This window comes from Thunnus thynnus, chromosome 2 (genome assembly GCF_963924715.1).
Source record: "Thunnus thynnus chromosome 2, fThuThy2.1, whole genome shotgun sequence".
In the NCBI taxonomy this organism is placed as follows: Eukaryota; Metazoa; Chordata; class Actinopteri; order Scombriformes; family Scombridae; genus Thunnus; species Thunnus thynnus.
In genome coordinates this window covers 20349813-20368698 of record NC_089518.1, presented here as the reverse complement: position 1 = coordinate 20368698, position 18886 = coordinate 20349813, and the positions used below count along the sequence as shown (strand labels likewise).

At 42.5% G+C, this 18886-nt stretch overlaps 2 protein-coding genes across 3 annotated transcripts; both read right to left on the bottom strand.

Annotated features, from left to right (window-relative positions):
• Window positions 1-1373: 1373 nt before the first annotated feature.
• akr1a1a (aldo-keto reductase family 1, member A1a (aldehyde reductase)) lies at window positions 1374-5074 on the bottom strand. Its single transcript, XM_067608929.1, has 9 exons — window positions 5027-5074; window positions 4317-4414; window positions 4095-4214; window positions 3133-3284; window positions 2841-3036; window positions 2687-2736; window positions 2439-2588; window positions 2162-2321; window positions 1374-1794 (listed from the first exon to the last, which is right to left on the bottom strand). The coding sequence occupies exons 2-9, from the start codon at window positions 4395-4397 to the stop codon at window positions 1729-1731; spliced, it is 975 nt and encodes a 324-aa protein (XP_067465030.1). The 5' UTR covers window positions 4398-4414; window positions 5027-5074; the 3' UTR covers window positions 1374-1728.
• A 370-nt stretch (window positions 5075-5444) lies between these two features.
• Window positions 5445-16088, bottom strand: dnajb5 (DnaJ heat shock protein family (Hsp40) member B5). 2 transcript variants are annotated; one of them, XM_067608918.1, is made up of 5 exons: window positions 15807-16088; window positions 15226-15375; window positions 14148-14433; window positions 12649-13310; window positions 5445-7670 (listed from the first exon to the last, which is right to left on the bottom strand). In XM_067608918.1, exons 3-5 carry the CDS (start codon window positions 14356-14358, stop codon window positions 7437-7439), a joined length of 1107 nt encoding a protein of 368 aa, XP_067465019.1. In that variant the 5' UTR covers window positions 14359-14433; window positions 15226-15375; window positions 15807-16088; the 3' UTR covers window positions 5445-7436. The 2 variants fall into 2 exon arrangements, with proteins under 2 accessions (XP_067465019.1, XP_067465011.1); XM_067608910.1 differs by lacking the exon at window positions 15226-15375.
• Between the last annotated feature and the right edge of the window lie 2798 nt (window positions 16089-18886).

Sequence of the window (18886 nt, the reverse complement as noted above, 5' to 3'; positions counted from 1 at the left end):
GATTAATGGTGGTCAGTTTCAGCTTGGAGAGCAGTGACGCTGCAGATTTGTGCCTGATTTATTTCAGTGATATTTGCCCTTTAAAAGTCTTAACTCAGTGCAGACACCATGTGATCCAAGCTAAAGGTGTGATATTGTCATTTAGCAGAGGCAGCTGTGTCACTGGTCAGTGTCACTCTGGCAGTGAAAGTTAAACCTGCAGTGCCGAACTTTTACATATAAATGAACATCCGTTACATTCAAGCCCTTTCCAAACAAGTTCACAAAATGTTAATTAAGCCTATCACTGCCAGATAAATCTCTGTATTTAACAGAGTTTTTAACCTGGTGTTGGGTTTGACATTCCCGCGCAGGCCCCTATACATACTAAATGTGCTCTATGGGCCGAGCCGGCTAACCTCTGGTTAGCACTCTAACTTAAAGGGGGTTAAAATAATTTAATTGTGCGGCTCTTCTAGACTTTCCAAATGTTTTCAGACTGAATGGATCAAGTTCTGATTTGAGGGGTTGTCTGATGCTCAAAGCAATTTAAACACCTTCTTACAGACGCAACAGTAGATGGACTAGGCAAAAGTGGAGCCTATGACGTAAGCATGCATTGACAGTGTTTTTGTAATTACTCTCGCTGCCTGCTGAGGGAGACAAAAGTTCTGCACTTGACTGCTCTATTATCTGCAGTCTTGGTGAGAGGTGAATAAAAAAACATGTTTATTTGTATGTTTTAATTGAATTACAAACTGTATATTTTGGGCAAACACATTAAAATCCATTATTATGGTTTGTCGGTGAATTCAGAGGTAAAATAAGAACATCTGATTTATGTGTGTGTATATATATATATATATATATATATATATATATATACTCTATATCAACATTTTAATGAATATTTACTTTCTACGCTTTTTATCAATTTAATGCAGATGTTTTCATTTCCTCTAAATAATCATGGATTTTATAAAGGTAATACCAATACTCACTGTAAATATTTCATAATTTTTGTAAATAATCTCACTTTTTCATTACTCTCCTCATGATGAGCACAATGTGAGTGCTTCTTGTTCATGTATTTCTTGTACATGTGTTGCTGGCTTTACTGCCCTGTTCAGAGGGCAGATGTGGCATCTCTTGTGCTTCTTGCCATCACCTGAATCCACTTGGTCCGTTGCTTATTGATTGGCTGCAGGCCCAGATATCCAAGCTTCAACTTTCTGGACAAGCTAGTATGTCGTTGATCATCTGGTCTGTCAAGCTGGAATTATGCTTCTGCAAAAAAACCTCTGTCTTAAGCAAAAATCTGTTGTAGCACTGAAAAGAATGAGGCAACTAATTTCTATCCACTATCAGACCCAGTAAACAGAATAAAACCAATACACAGGACACGTTTTTACTTTTTGTCTGCAACTGTGAACATACATGAAAACATCAGGGTCCAATTAAACGTAATCATTGTATATAAATTCAGTACAACAACACACCGGTTTGTCTATATTTTGCACCTAAATGAGAATTTCAGGGTAGAAAAGAGAGGACAACCGATTTCAGACAAATTAATAGGAGAGTCAAGTGTGAATTTTTAACAATTTCCTGACAAATATAGTCCCTTGAATATTAAGGCAATTCATCCCAAAGAGAAAAAGTAACACATATTTTGATCACAGTTTTGTTTTCTTCAGTGTGACAATTATCTTCAAAAAGAAAATATTGGACTCCTTGTTGTGTGTAGACTCAGTAAAGATCGTGGAAAGGGAAATGAGGGTGTTCTGCATCTCTCCACACTCTCTTGCCTTCCCTCTGTGGAAAAAAAAAACAAACTAATTAGTTATGCTCACCTTTTAGTTACATACAAATGTTTGTATTCTCAGCATACAAAGCATAACTGCACACGAGTGAGGACATCTCACCCAACACCTAACAGTCCCGCTCTCTAAGAAATAGGATCACCTCTCTTTGCATATCAGAGATTCATGGAGATCTAAAACTGGCTGATGTTTCAGCCATGTGCTGTCCCTGCGGGGAGTTTACTGCAGTTAACATTTTGGACTGTGAAAGCTGTTATATATATAAACATTGAGTAATTTGTACATGGTCTCTGTCCAGGGCAGGAAGTGGTTTTGCAATCTTGTGAGGTGTCATAAGAGCTCTGAGGTGAGAGACTCACCTCAACTTTTGGGACGATGAAGCGCTCGTTCCGGTTGAAGGATTCAATCAGCTTCATGTCATCTTCTGACAGGGAAAAGTCAAACACCTCCAAGTTCTGCTGGATCCTGGAGGGTGTCACACTTTTAGGGATACACACTACGCCCCTCTGAACGTGCCACCTGCAGATGTGTGTGGGATTTCACTCGTGTTAACACATGTTAATGTAATCCAAGGTTATAACAGAACTGTGGAGTCTTGGTTTCAATCATGTACAACTGAAAGACTTCCTTTCTAACCTGAGTATGACCTGAGCAGGTGTTTTCTGGTATCTGCGGGCAATGGCTCCCAGTCGTGGATCCTCCAGGAGACTTGGCTCATCAGGAGAAGCCCAGGGTCTGTCCCCACTGCCCAGAGGACTGTAGGCTGTCACACACACTGCCACTGACCTGAGGCAGAGGTATGAGCACTGTTACTAGCTCAGCAGGAACATTATTTGATAGTTCTAACCTCCAGAAAAAAAGGAATAAAGCATATTTACACTGACCGACAGTGAGCCAGCAGATCTGCTTGAGACAAATATGGATGACATTCCACCTGTGGCACAAAGAGACACAATTATACAGATTTTTCAACATATTTGTGAAAACCTTATCAAAGCTTATTGGTAATCACAATCACATGCAGTTTCTTTATTGTACCTGGTTCACTGCAGGTTTATGTTTGGCCATGCTGATGATGTCATCAGTCTGCCTGGCGTTGAAGTTGGACAGCCCTATAGCCTTGACCAGACCTTTGTCCACTAGACTCTCCATGGCCGCCCAAGTATCTCGGTAGTGTGTGTCAGAGTAACACACACTTCCATCTTCCCGTCTAGGCATCAGCTCCTTCCCCCGCCTAAAACATACACACACATACACAAAGGCTGCTTCAGGAAATTTGATCCATAATCTATCAGTTTGTTTTTGTGTGTGTGTGTGTGAGACTGCTCACTGAAATGCCATGGGCCAGTGCATAAGGTACAGGTCCAGATAGGAGACACCCAGATGGTCCAGACTCGTCCTGCATGCGTCCTCGACATCCTGGGGGTCATGCTTGGTATTCCACAGCTTGGACGTTAGAAAGAGCTCCTCACGACGCAGAGCCTGGAGGGAAAAAAGGGTAACTGGTCTACAAGCCACTTACTGTTGAATTCAAGGAAACATTTGGATGATCTGACTGATTGATTCTCAGTCAGTTATCAGATGTTAAAAAGTACATACTCTACAAAATGTCAGCCAGCTATTTGCTGCATATCTCTAACCTGGATCCTGATCCCAAATCCAGCCCTAAACCTACTCCAGTTTCCAGTTTCCAAACCAAAACCAAATATTCAATATATCTTAGAAACTGTATATATTCTCTACTTTATCAGCTGAATCTCAGTTACTGACACGTCATCTGAATCAAATGTGAGCAAATTGATTATCAACATTAAACCTAATGATAAATAAAATGAAGTTGGCAAATATTCAACTCAAAACTGAAGGTCAATTTACTTATAGCAGGACTTTAAACCTTATCACACTGTCTTCATCAGCACATTGTTGCTCCATTGTCATGTAATTCAAGGATGTTCAAACTTTTCATTATTCTGAGCACTTGAAGCACAAAAGCTCTGGAACAAGCCAGTAAGTGGACCTTGAAATTATTTAGTTATCTGCAGTTGTAAATCTTAAGCTTGAACTGCCAAGCTCAACTTTTTAAGCCAACAAGGACGAGAAGTCCTAAAAAATGCTTCGAATCACTGAACCTCTGCAGTTCCATAACAACTGACCAAATTACATCTACTGATGAACTGATATGTTTGAAAGCTCTGGAACGAGCAAGTAAATGGACCTTGAGTTGAGATTCCAAAGCCAAGAGTGAACTGTCAAAAAGCAATATCTAAATCAAGCATCACCAGAGTTTCTCACCTTGCCAGGACCGACCCTGAGAGCCAGAGCCTCTCCCACCTCCTGTTCATTGCTGTATGCGGCCGCACAGTCAATGTGTCTGTACCCACAGTCTAAAGCTGCCAGCACCGCCTGCTTCACCTGAAAACACATGGATACACACACAGCCAAAACACTTGTTTCCTAATCATTTCAGCATTATTAATCCCCAGAAACATGGTTTGCCTGAACTAACATCTCTACCTGTCCTGGAGCGCTCTTCCATGTGCCGAGCCCAACCATGGGCATCCTCTGCCCCGTCGAGAGGGTCACGAAGGCGCTCATGTTCCAACTCTGAGGAGCTGACAGATTAGAGGAGTTTATGAGGTGTTCACATGTAGACACTCTTATGGAAGTGGACTCAGCAGCAGGCCAGTCATCATGACTAAGTCATAACACTCTGTTACTTATTATCACTTACATCTGAATTCATTAACTTCTGCACTACAGCAGGAAGCAGGAGCTGTGTGCATATATGCCCTATATGTGCAAGCAACAGCTCAAAATCTTTGAGCTGCTTTTTGTTACTTTCTCTTTCATCCTCAGAGCTGAAAAGTGCGTTTCAGTGGAAATATAAACTCTCCGTGAACCCAGACTTATTGCTCGAAATAGCTGATACAGCTATATGGAATTAGTCACAGTGTGGTGCTACTGCAGCACATCCCAGAGAGCCTTTCCATGGTTCGTTAATTGTCTGCTATATCCTTACCATGTGATACACACACACATACACTTTTCATCAACCACTGCAGTTGTTTCACATGATCTCTTAACACAGATCACCTGCCCTGACTGCCTCCTGACCTGGCAGCAGAATAGAGTCGGCAAATGGTGCATAGATTAAATATGAAGTCAAAACAAATCTTTTTGGTTTTCAGTCAAGACTGTAGTTGGTGTACGGGTTCAGTTCTTACCTGAGACGACTCCGGTAGATGGATCGGTGATCAGTTGAGGGTAACTGTCCGTCTGTGTTTAAACTAGGTGAGGTCAAAGTCTGCCTTAATTTGTTTATCTGTAATCCAAACTGATGGAAAACATCCAAACTCCAATGAACTCACCAAAATAGCACACAGTTAAACATTTTACCAATGTTTGATCACACTAGATTCCAAAAATGATTTATTAGCTCCCTTTATTTATTCCTAATAGACTTATAGCAGATCAATTAATAGGTTTACATGCTCAATAGTATCTCAGTTTTCAGTCTTATTCTAGTTTTGATCTTATTCAGGATATGACGTTTACATAGAACATGAGAAACATTTGAATAATTTGAAAATTTGACCAAAGTCGTCTTAATTCTTGAAAGAGAAACTCAAATCACACAAACTGTTAAGTTCACACATTTGGTTTATTTGTTGCCATTTTGAAAAGATCATAAATATTGGCAAATGCACATAAGCAGTGACGGTGAGTCTTTCAGCAGCAGCACATGTGCATTCTGGTTGTAGCCACAGTCTGGCGTCCCTGGAGGCTCTCAGAGGCTGGATACTCACAAACTCAGACAAGTCGTTCAAGTCTCTCTGATCATCTAACAGTTTCATCAGTATCTTCTATGACGTAAAAGTGCATTTATCAACATGTCGCATTCAAACATTTTCCCATACACATGATATATATATATATATATATATGACCTACTAGGGCTGTCTGTATAAACCATACTCATACATACATTTTATCATTATGTAGCTATAAACTACAGTAGGAAGAGCTGAAAGGAGCCCTCTGCAGCTGACACAGAGAACAGCTGCTGCAATATTACAAAACCTGTTTCTTAAACAGGGTATTTTCTACTTGAAAAAACAGATGCAAAGATCGATGTACAGATGTTACAGAGGACAGAAGCAGTTATCAAATCACAAACTGAGGACTCCATGAAACCAAAAAAAACAGACACCAAGGTGGTCTGTTTTTGGCACTGCTCACAGTAGCACCAAGACATTTGCCTTCAAATGGCACAAGAGAAAGCAGAATATACACAACAAAGCTGGCTTTCCCAGAGGAATCTCAACTATTTACTACGGACTTCAGCTACACTGAATGATTAAAGTCATGCGTGCATTCCTCTGGGACGTCCAATCTTTACTGTACGGCACTTTACAGGGATGCATTGGCAAAATTCATCAGTCTTCATCAACGTATCTATTGTCCTTGCTCACATACAGTACATTATGGAGATTTACTTTATTGAGATTGACTTCATTGCTTACTTACTGTTTTTCCAATATTACCAGCCCCCAATGGTAATGTCTAACACGGCACAGGGCAGTGTCCGTTGTGCACTGAACATGGCTGGTTGTATATATGACCTGTGTGTGTGGTATGACACCGGGCTAAGGCACCTAAATGTCTCTCAGACTGCGAGCCAGACTATTCAGTTCAAAGTAGCCACACGGCTCAGAAGGGAAAGCACCCATATTATGTGCAGATTGTATTATCCAAGCTGACACTGTTCTTACAGTATGTGATTGTCATTCCACGTTTTCCAATGCAGCTGGGATATGATAATATTATTTAGAGTAATGTGGGATTTTAAGTGTACTGTGGCATTGCACGGATCATAATATAACTGATTTTGGGGAGACAGATCATACTAAACAGGAAACGGCCTACAGACTTTAAGTACAATGCTTTATTATGCTGAAAGCATGAGAGAGGAAGGTGGGTGGGGAGAGGGGGTGTTATGTTAAAACTAGGGTATGCACTGAACACACTGAAGCTGCCGGTACACTCAAGGTAAAAATAAATAATTCCTATTTGAAACTTCCTTTGGAAAAGGAAATCCTGGAAAAAATGTGTCTTTTAAAAAATATATCACGCTTTCATCCTATCACAAAAAGACGAGGATCAGAGAGTTGGACAGTATATAAAACCACTGATAAATCCATAAAAAACTGAGTTAAGAAAAGAAGTTCCGGTAAAAGCCACATTTGTGCTGAGCCCATCCTCAGCACCGCTCCACTGCTCGGGTGCTTGTGTGTGTGTGTTTATGTGTGTGTGTGTGTTTGTGTGTGTGTGTGTGTGTTTGTGTGTGTGTGTGTGTGTGTTTGGGCCAAAAGACAAAACAAACACAAATAATTACATCCTGATTCTGCCATTCGTCTTGGCATTCTTCCCTCTTCCTCCCACTGTGAAGTCACTACAAACAACAGTGTCTGTTTAATGCTTGGTGCATTAACGCAGGACATGGGTACTGGGAGCGGGAAGGGTTACTACGATGAGGGTCAAAATATAAAGGAAAAGTTGATGAAGGAGTTTTAAGGGTTGGTTTTCTGGGTTTGGGCCTTTAATTAGTCTGGAGTTTGGGGTTATGGAGTCTTCCTATGACTGGGGGAGGTGTTGTCTGATAATCTCTCTGGACTGAGGAGGGATCCTGTCGGGGAAACGGACTGAAAACTCCACAATGAGGTCACCGCGCTGTGACGGGTTCTTGGGGAATGGCAGGCCTTCCCCTCTGAGTCGCTTCACTGTCCCTGGCTTGATGATGTCGTGACAGGGGAGCGAGATGATGCGGTTTTCCAGTGTGGGAATGCTAACTGTGCAGCCACACAAAGCCTGGAGAGGAGAGGAAAGGAAAGAGATTGAGAGGGTTAATATCTTTAGAAGGAATGAAATGCCAAAGCCATGAATATATTGATGACTTCATGTTTCCATGAACAAAAAACTTTAGTTTATCTTCCCCCAGTACGTCATCCTAATAAGTCAAACCTCCAAGTGTTTTGTGTGTGTGTTCATCGTGTGTGTGTGTGTGTGTGAAGGAAAGACACAGAAAGTAGGCCTTACTGACAAATCGTTTTAGTATCAACTACAGCACTGTGGGGTCCACAAAACAGCATTTGGAACAGGAACATTAGGAAAACAGGACTTGGCAGTAGAAAAGTTTTCCGGTCTTTCTGTGTTGTGTATGTGTGTGTTGTGTATGTGTGTGTGTGTTGAGGGTGTATGTGTAACTGTGTCAGTGTTGGAGGGGCTACACATTGCACAGGGGACTAATTTTAGCAGCGGTCTCATAGCCGGGGCTAATGAAGTGAGGCAGGAATCGGCTGAGCTCGTAAATAGTTGGAGGGCTTGTCAGATGGGCTGGCAGGACGAGGAAAGAGAACACACACACACACACACACTAAGCCTCACCTCCTTATCACAATGCCTGATGAAGCCAGTCAGAGCGTAGAGAGCTCTAAACTAAACACAGAGACCTGTGGTTATCACGACTTCACAGGCTTTCCAGTGAGCATCATTCACCAGATTTGTGCTGAATAGAAAACTATTTAAAACCACAACTCTGTGAATGAACATCCTGATGAATAAAAAACTTTTCTTATATAAAGCTTTCCTAAGCAACTGTTAAAAATGATTTACAAAACCAAATAAGGTCAGTGAATAAATACCATAAAGGTGTGGGGACAGAAAGATGGAAAGCCATTGTGGATGACCTATAATTCACTATAGGAGCAGTTGTTTGGGGCTACGTGGAGAGATTGTGGAGTAGCTAAACTGATTTGAAAAAAATAGAAATTACAGTTTGAGTCTTAAACACCTGAATGCCTCATGTTGAGAGTGCCCAAAAACTAGTTAGCAAGGGAGCAGAGAAGTAGAAACAGTTAAAAAAGTTCACTTAAAGTATTGGATAACTGCTAAAATAGCTAAAAATAATGGATAAATGCTAAGCTAAAAGTAATTGATTGAAAGAGCTAAAATTAACGGATAAACAGTTGAAATAGCTTAAAGTAATGGATAAACAGTGAAAATGATTAATTTAAAGTTACTGTTAACTGTTAAAATATATAACTAACAATATTGGATATCTGGCGAAATAGGTAAAAGTAATGGATACATGGTGAGCTAAAAGTAATTGAAAGTTGAAATAGTTAGCTAAAAGTAGTGGATACATAGTTAAACTAGCTTTGTTAAGTTAAAATGGTTAGCTTTAAGTTATCAATTATTGTTAAAATATATAACCTGCAAAGCTCAAAGTAAGGACATTGTTCAAATAAACAGTAAGTAGCTAAAAGTGATGGACAAACAGTTGAAATAGTGAAAAGTAATGGGTAAATGGTAAAACTAGATAGCTTTGGATAAACAGTTAAAATGGTTAGCTTAATGTAATGGATAATTTGTTAAAATTGCTAGTTTACAATTACAGTTAAAGAATTGTTAAAATATATAACTAGCAATATTGGATATCTGGTAAAATAGCTAAACGTAAGGAAATTGTTAAACAGTTAAAAATAGCTAAAAGCGGATAAACATTGAGCAAAAAGTAATTGATAAATGGTTGAAATAGCTATAATTAATGGATAAAAAGTTGAAAGAGTAAATCTAATGGATAAATGGTTGAAATAAATGGTGGCATCAACTGACAGGGTTGTGGGGGGGGGGGTCATCTGACAAAAAAGGTAGAGGGGCCATGTGGTTGCAGTTTACCTGATCACAAATCCCTCTGGAGACCTGCATGTCACCCCCCTTCTTGCTCAGTTTTCTGCTGTACTTCAAATAAAAGTACAAAGGTTTGGGAGTTCTGGTTAACTTTTGTTGCTCACTGAGTCCTTGGTACAACTAAGGCAGTTTAAAAATATTAATTTTAAATGTAGAGATGTAATTCTGTGGAAAGGGGTTCAAGTTACATGCAAGAGGGGTGCATACCTAGCAAATTATGAGATAAAATATCTGTGAGGGGCACCAAGGACCTCTCAAAAGTAGCTGGTTATAATGGAAATGCTCCATCTAGGAGGGAATTCATGTTCAGTGCCTGTGCTTTAATATCTTAAGTCAATTTCATTAAACTTTACTACTCAAGGTAACCTTTTTGATGGAATGGGGTTCATGCCCCCCCCCCCCCCGATTTTCTCAAAACAAACCAACTCTAAATATCATGTTGAGTGAACAAGCTGGGTATGATGTAATAGTGATTTTGCCTGTATTGGCACGTGCTTAACCTCTGACACCCGGTCCATGTCATTACGTGGTCAATTTTGTATTAAGACAGTTGGGGATTTTCTTGTCTCGTCTGGTGGTTTTTTTAACAAACAGGATGGACACGTGGACGGGTGAAGTTCAGTCAGGCAGAGCAGCTGCTTCAGTTTTCCAGCCATGACATCAGCCTCCTTTTACCCACTACATACTGTACATTAGGGGGTGATTTAGCCTATGACTGTGATGGAGACTACTGGCTCATCCTCTTGTTATGAGCAGTTCCATTCACTAACACAAGTCTTTACACACAGAGACGGGTTGCCATGACACTCGCCAGCTGATCTGAGGGCCCACTGATTGCATAAACCTCTGCTCAGACAACACAGCTCTAGAAACCGACACGAACACACATACACTTTGATTTTGCTTTACATATGAGAATGTTGAATAGACTTCCATTTATTCCCTAACCTGAACCACATTTGTTACATGTTTAATCTAAACCGTTATGTTACTACTTAGGTGTCCTCACAAACCAAAGAGTCCTCACAAGACTGTCCTGTCATTTCAGTCCTCACTAGTATAGATACACCAACACACATACCCTTCGTACATGTTTATCCTGAATACTGGTTACTATCGCTGTATTTAAATGCACTGACAGGATTAAAACACACACTTCCTGACTAGTCTATTTGCCTTTCTAAATTATATCAGAGGTGGAGCAGAAGCTACTTATCCTTTAGAGCCCAACAGCTACAGTTAGCACCTATGTGTGTTTGGATGTGGGTTTTGCTACTGATCTGAGTGCAGTGGTGCCAGGAGCTATAGATGCAGTGCCACAGTGTACTGATGATAGCAGAACACTTCAGGAGCATCATTAATGCCAGAGAGAGCCAGCCTATAGATCCAGGTGTGGGTCGGTTTCAGGGAAATCAATGTGTCAAAGTCATGCTAAGCTCTCTAACTGTTTCTGACTGATGTCACAGTGAAGACATCGAAGCTGCCTCTAGCAGTTTCTCCCTGGAGTTTACAGTTTGGTCACACGGGCTCAGCGGCACTAAACAAGCTGCTCATCTGGGCATGCTTCAGGCAGAAAAAAAAGAGCAATCAAATACCAGGGCAAACATACAACAGTCGAAATATGACAAAAATAACTATATCTGCTGAAGAAAAACCTCCTCTTCTGTTTGTATATGAGCACTTGCAGAGTTTTCTTGCAAATGGAAACAATCATCTTGCTGGCTACGTTATATAAAAATATATGTTACGTACTGGTGCAACATCTATCATGTGGCAGGTTGTCTGGTGCGCAGCATGTAGCTGGTGCTGTGTTTTTCACTGCAGCATTTAAGCATCACATCTTCGGGGAAACAGAGCAGAGCAGAGAAGTGGAATATGAGCTCTTATTTGCTTTGGATACTGAATCATCTGACCCACTTCCCTGATATTCCCCGGATACCCCCCACCCCCATCCACATCTCCTTCTCCCCCCCCCCATCCCTCCTTTAGCAGCATCAGACTTAAGTCTCTTATCTGGCTGCTGTATGAGCTGAGGACTTAGCTGTGGGAGTCGTGCAATGCAAACTTAATCAGTGTGCAGGTTAGATCAAGTACCATCTCCTGCTTAATGTGACTCAATAAACTCTAATGTGGTCTCATTAACCAGGCTGTCTTCACAATAGTGCTGTGTGCAGACACCCTTGTTTCCCAGTGCACCACTTCTGTAGCAATTCATGAGTCAGAGCTGCTTTTAGAGGAAAACTGCACAAAATTGGCAAAAAACAACTCCGCTGACATCTCGAACTCTTTGAGAGCACCTGCCATTATGCTAACTACAAGGAGTGTAGACCAGTAAGTGGCAGCGCGATTAGAAACATTAAAGCTTATGTAATTCACAGACAGACCAGAGTTGTGCTGGACTCGTTGCCCTCATAGGAGTGGCTAATTAAATGTCCTGCCAGTCATAGTAATAGAAGTCTGGATTGTCACCACAATCCATCTTTAACCAAGCGTCTTTGCAAATACACTTGAAGATGCAAGTGTGTGTCTGTGTGTGTGTGCTTGCATGCATGTTTATGTGAAGCTTTATATGTGCCTGCCTGCATGTGTGTTTGTGCACAGCGGACAGAACAAGAAGAGGACGATGGCTCTATGCCAGTCACACGAAGACACCACATTCCTGCTGCTTCTCTGACACCGCAGTGACAGAGACTCTGTTCATTACTGATTCTGCCCTCCAGCAACACACACACAGATATGCACAGTCACTCTTCAATATGTTTTATATGACCATCCACCCAGGACATAATCCTACCCTTCAATTACAGTCACATCTCTCTGCCGGCACACATCCACTGTTTGCCCAGGTTGGAGTGACAAGAATGATAGAAAGAAAGGGAATGAAAAATATCCCATTTTTGGATATTCATCCAAGATTTCGTAGCTCCATGAATGCATTAAATTTCTGCTTAGCTTGCTCCACCGGGAATCAAGTCTCCAACCTCAGCAGTGTTATCTACTCATCTACATGTAGAGCCATGACAAAGAGAGAAGTCTGATAGATAGAAAAGCAGATACTAAGACAGAAGAAAGAGAGGTAAGACGGAACGGGACGCACCTCTTTTAGACTGATCTTGCAGTTATAAATTATATTGGAACCGTCTCTCTTGAAGTGGACGTGCCCTTTATCTTTAAGCACAAAGGCTATGTCAGCAGGAATGTTCTCAGGGGTCTCGTCCCCCTCCTTTGGGAAGGTGATCTTGGTCCCCTCCTTCCAGCCCTTCTTGATGATAATGTTGAGGATCTTGTCCTCTGTCCTCATGCTCCTGCCGTCTGGGTTCAGCCTGCGGCGGGTGATCTTCATGCGCTTCGTGCAGCCGTGGAAGATCTCCTCCAGTGATACCTTCAGCTCGTGGACCACCGGAGGGTCCTGGTGCTTTCGACCGGTCCCCAGGCGCTCTGATGGCGCCCCCCTCCTCCTACGGCCTTCCCCCGGGAATCCATTGTTCATCCCCCCTGGAAAGCCGAACTGTCTCCCAAAATGAGCGAAGGGGTCATCCTCGTCCATGTCCATGTCCTGATCTGCGTCATTGCTGTGGTCGTTGTGGAAGGAGAAGCCGTTTGAGCGGTTGTGGCCGCGGTTGGAGCCAAAAAACATGTCAAAGGGGTTGGAGCCACCAAAGAAGGAGGCGAAGGTGGCATGAGGGTCTCCATGGAAGGTATAGTGGTACGTTGAGCTGCCGGGAGCACCTGAAGAGCTGCTGCCTCCTGTCTTCAAACCTGAGAGAGAAAGAGAGAAAGAGAGAAAGAGGAACGTGAAACCTCACATGCAAATGCACACACTCAAACACCCACCAGCTGAAAACACACATTCATCTGAACTCCAGACGCAGTGTGGGTAACAGCAGAGAGAAGAGTGGAGCCCACGTGGGCGGGAAAAATCCCACAGCATCACCGATCTTCCAACAGCATTGGAGGTGGAGGAACTCATGAAATACCAGGTCACTCCATCCAACACATACACACACACACACACACACACACACACACACACACACACACACACAAGCACACACACAAACACGCACTGATACCCACACACACCTATCTTGACAGAGTCACATGCACAAAACACCCACAAATGCAAACTACAGCAGTCGCTGCTATTCATATCTCAACCACGTAATGATCTTAAGCCATCTGTCTGTCAGCTAAAACACACACACACACACACACACACACACACACACACACACACACACACACACTTCACTAGAGGTGGACTGAAAGGAATCAGAGCTGAGTTGAGTGTTATTGACACTACAGATAACAATACACACTCATGTACCTGCACATAAACACAAAAATGACAACATGGAGGAGACACAGCTTTATTACTTCAGCGGCCAAAGCCCACCAAAGTCCTCCACTGTGATATTAGATGCTGAGTCTGTTCCTGAGCTATTTCAATAACAACTTAATCCATCATAACGCCCATTTAACAAGGCTTCATTGACAGAGCGCTGAAGCCTGCACCCTCTGACCGGTTTTCACTCAATGATCCTGCTCATTATACAGACACAGACAGACAAATAAACAGACAGGCAGACTTCTCACCTTCCTCTCCCAGCTGGTCATAGACGACCCTCTTCTTGGGGTCACTGAGGACCTCGTAGGCCTCTGCGATCTCCTTGAACCTCTCCTCTGCATTGGCATCCTTGTTCTTGTCAGGGTGGAAGCGCAGCGCCATACGCCGGTAGGCCTTCTTGATCTCCTCCTCGTTGGAGCCCTTGGGGATGCCCAGGGTCTTGTAGTAGTCCTTCCCCATGGCTGCACACACACATACACTCTCAGGATTGGGACCCCCCTCTCTTCTTTCCGATCAGGCTCGTGGTCAGATTCTCTGGTGAGAGATACAGAGCTATGCTGTTATATGTTGTCTTATAATACTCCTCTGAGGTGGATGCTGACCAGTGCTCTCCATCAGGTCTTTACCATGAAGTCTATTTAGTGACAGCTGGGAGAGAGGACACAGAGTACTGGTTTTACTAACTGTTGCTATGGGGATGCGGTTGCCATGCTGATGAAGAGTCAGGTAGAGTACAGAGGAATCCCCTTCATCCTCTATATCAAAGGGCTTCTCCTTACAAGCTCAGCCTATATCAGATATGAATAACATCTGGATTCATTTATTGCATTTTTAAATGTTGTGATTTTGAGCTATAGCCTATTTCATGACTTGGCATGGTCTGCCCTTAGCTCTGCTGTGTTAAATCAGCTGGGCAGAGACACACAACCTGTCAGACAGCAGAAAGCCCTTCACTGAAATGCTGCGGTGCCTCTGAACAGGACACAATGAGCCTCTGTTTGACCAACAGAGCACAAAGGCGAATTAAAAAGAAAGCCTTCATTTACATTATAATATGCTGCTTAGATGCTCCTGCTACACACAAAGAGATACCGATACAGCCAAAAAAAAAAAAAAAAAAAAAAAAAAAATCCCGAAGCCCGACCATTTTTTGCGACTATACCGACTCATAAACCATTTCATACTCGCTGTTAATAAGAAAATCACTGCCAGACAGCCAGGTTCAAAAACATGACAGAAGATCGGGGTATTAGGCTATAGATCATAATATATAAGAATAAATAAATAATAAGGAAAGAAATGAAAATGAAATAAAGGAATTCCTACCAGAATGCTCAGCAATTTATGAGTAAAATCAGATCAGCATGGTCCAGCTCTCTTATTCTTTCTCTTTCCTTCAGCCTGTTATCTGCCTGCCGCCCCGGCACTGCTGGGTCCTTATAAATTGACGTCAGGACGCCGGGAGGATCACAGGCTCTGAAATAGTCGGTGACCAAACGCTGAGGTGCATCTGACGTTTCATTGGAAAACCTCAGACAACTGACCCAAACAGCCACAAACCTTCAGTCCATCAATCACATCTCCACAGTCCATCCATCGCATCTCTACAGCGGTTATTGTATACGCGGAAAAAAAAGACACTGACATCACAAATAACGAGATTTGGAATGGAAAGGCTCAAAAAGTTCGCTCTCATTATCATAACCTTATTTATAAAAAAATATAACTTTTGATAAGAGGCTGTAATAAGAAGTTATAACTCTATTCCAAAGTCTTGATACATCTTAAGTCAACTCCCCCATCCATAATCATCTTAATTCAATGGTCCAACCACCAGTCTCTCGTAAAATCTGCACAAATAAAGGCGTTTTTCGTTTAAAAATGCATAAATATGTGTGTTCCGTTACCTTGTCTTGCCTTTTGCGTCCGATCCTGTCGGACTCTGAGAAGACGTTTTCAGTGTGGAGAGCAAAGCCCAACCCTCAGCCAGCAGCCAGCAGCCAGCAGGACTCTTTGTTCAAGGTCTGCTCACAAACACACTCTGACTATATGTAGCTTACACATGAAGTTGGACTGAGGAACTTGAATAAGAAACTGACCACAGTGCCATATTATACTTAAGATCTCCCCCTGTGGAAGACTCAGGCATGTCAGAGGTTTGAGGCTGCTGTGTGGTTCACTGTGCAAGAAAACAAAGTCATATTTGGGGAGAGAGAGAGAGAGGGAGGGAGAGTGAGGGAGTCCTGATAGCTGACAGAAGAACAATCACCTGATAAAAGTGTGTGTGTGTGTCTTTTAAGCGTGCCAGTGTAGTCGTGCCTGGGTTGAGTTGGTATAAACACTGCTGAGTCATGTGATGACTCCATGCACACACACATACACACACACACGCATTTTGATCCTCTATCTTTGTGAAGAAAATGTATTTAAAGTCACATCCTAACCTCCACAGCACCCAAATCCTCAAATAAACCCCCAGTTGAATTCTTTCCCTAACATTAACTCCAAATGTACACCATTCCCTTCAAAATAACTCACCCTGCTCTTCACCCTGACCTTTAGGCTATTTTAATGTCTTGGCTTTGATACTACACTTCAACTCAACTATAATTCAAGTCAAGTTGCGTCAATCCTATTTGTACCGCCCAATATCACAAATCTTCCTCCCCCAGGGGGGTTTTTACAACCTTTGAATAAGGAAAAACTCCTTAAAAAAACCTTTAATGGAAAAACTGGAAGAAACCTCAGAAGGAGCAACAGAGGAGGGCTCTTTCTCCCAGGACAGACAGACATGCAGTAGGTGTCATGTGTCCAGAATAGACCAAGACAGCAGAAATATTCAACCAATGACCCCAAAATTAAACACAGATATCCTGGAATGCGGATATCCTGGTGGCCCAGAGGTTAAAGGCATTGACTATGTATCACTCCTGGGTTGAGTCTGCTGGAGAACATTGTTTCATGTCATTTCCAGTTTCTCTTTCCCCTCATTTCTTCTCAGCTTTCTACAGTCAATTCTCTTATAAAGGCATAAAATACCCCAAAAAGACTTTAGTCACATCCTATTTTATACATTTCATCCCAATTTAAGACATTCTCTAACTCTAAACCTTCACAGTTCCCCAAAATAAACCAGTCTACCTTTAACCCTGACCCTAATTTGAATGCCTTGACCTTAAGACACCTCACCTATAATTTCAAAAGTAGCCCTGACCTCAAATCCAGGGTCAGTGCTTGAAATTCTGGGCCCCAGATTCAGTTATCAGTCCCACAATCCAGATATAACATTAACTTGGTAAAAAAAAAATCCTCTCATTGAAGGTTTTATTCATCTTTTTCTTTAAGATTTTGTGCTCACACACACATGAACACACACATTCAGTATATTCTGAAGGCCAAACATTCATCACTGACTTTACTGTTCACAGTCCAGCGCAGCTCAACAAGCAACCCACCCACCTTTCTAAAAAATCCACATATATTACACCACCGATGGAGGTCTGACTCATTATCGGTGACTTTTATTGTTAAGTGCACAGGAAGGTACACTCAGTAGGGCGAAGAGCTTCTGCTCTGCTGGTTCAATGCGAGAAAGAGTGAGACAGAGAAATAAAGGCTCATTTAAGCTTGAGTCATCACTCCCCTCTGGACTGGCGAGGAGGTGCGAGAAAAGTGGGTGTCTTGATGGAGGAGACTGTCTGACACATGCAAGCACACACACACTGGCTCCCTCACACATGCATGTACAGCGTGGACTCACACACAAACACACACACTAAACATTCAAAACAATGCGATCATGTAGAAAAGTGTTGCATGGCTGTGGAGGAGAACGGGGAGAAGCATTCCTGTGTGTCCAGCTGAGTGTGTGTTTTGGCAGCAGGGAGGGACTTAGAGCCTTTGCAGCTGTCCCAGAAGAACAACTGGTCAGCAGTGGAGTGTTATTCATGCGGGGGCCCTCTGCTCAGCCTGTAACGGACACTGGAACATGCTGAAATCGCCTGCAATGCACTGACAGTAACATCTGGTGAAAATGGAATCTGAATGCTGCATCTGTCTGTGCCAAGTTTTCTTACTCACTATCATCAGAGGTTCTTGTGTAACTAGTCAGGTTTCAAATAATGCAGCCACATTGCTGCAGTAGTTCACTTTATACTGTCTGTTTCTGGACTGGATGCAGTTTGTGTGTTTGTTTTACTGTTTGTCTTCATCCTAATTGCCAGCGACTACCAATGGGAGCTGATCCACATGCTGCTTCGATGCTGAGCGTGCACTGAAACAGTCTAGGAACAACTATCCCTGACCTGATGCTGGGTTTCCATGGTGACACGGGAAACTGCCAGACAGTGATGTGTCTGCCAGAAATATTCTCAGTCTCAGCAATGGGACCTCTGTGCATGTGCGTCTGAGAACATGGGACGAGTGAAGGAAGAGGAAAATGTTTCAGAGCCAACTGTCACATAAATATCGACTGCTCCACCACCTGAGCTGAGAGACAGGAGGACAGAAGGCCGATTAGACAGCGCGAGAGACAGCAGACAAGGGGTTCACAAAACACACCGGAAACCATTTTCGAGTATGAAGAGGAGGCAGAAATGAGTCTCTAAGCATCTCCCACCTCCCCTCCTCCTTCTCCCTCTTACAGCCTCAGAACACCCAGTCCTCTCCACCTCCTCGCTCACTTTCAACCCTTTCTGTAACCATAGAGACCACTGCTGCCTGAAGAGAGGTTTTCTCCCAGACGCGGTGGTGTCAAATGAGGATTCTGGATGTATGTGTACGCATACACACATCAAAGCACACAGCTCAATTTATAGACTGCCTCCTTTGTGAGAGCTTCTTTCAATTGGGGACATGTACCTTCACACAGATGCAGAGAACAGCAGGATGCGCACGCCAATCAAATCACTCAGACACAGTGCATGCTTGTCATAACAAGCTTCTTAGACAAAGAAGCTTTAATTTTAGTTTGACCATCGGCAGTGTT

Bases quoted from the DNA above. Each gene is read 5' to 3' on its own strand.
- akr1a1a (XM_067608929.1), bottom strand. From the start codon at position 4,397: ATGAGCGCCTTCGTGACCCTCTCGACGGGGCAGAGGATGCCCATGGTT. The intron at 3,285-4,094 runs GTGAGAAACTCT...TTTTCCCTCCAG, and splicing joins TCAGGGTCGGTCCTGGCAAG to GCTCTGCGTCGTGAGGAGCT. The intron at 2,737-2,840 runs GTACAATAAAGA...TTTGTGCCACAG, and splicing joins ATAAACCTGCAGTGAACCAG to GTGGAATGTCATCCATATTT.
- dnajb5 (XM_067608918.1), bottom strand. From the start codon at position 14,358: ATGGGGAAGGACTACTACAAGACCCTGGGCATCCCCAAGGGCTCCAAC. The intron at 13,311-14,147 runs GTGAGAAGTCTG...TTTCTCTCTCAG, and splicing joins TGACCAGCTGGGAGAGGAAG to GTTTGAAGACAGGAGGCAGC. The intron at 7,671-12,648 runs GTGCGTCCCGTT...TCTCCTCTCCAG, and splicing joins GCAAGATCAGTCTAAAAGAG to GCTTTGTGTGGCTGCACAGT.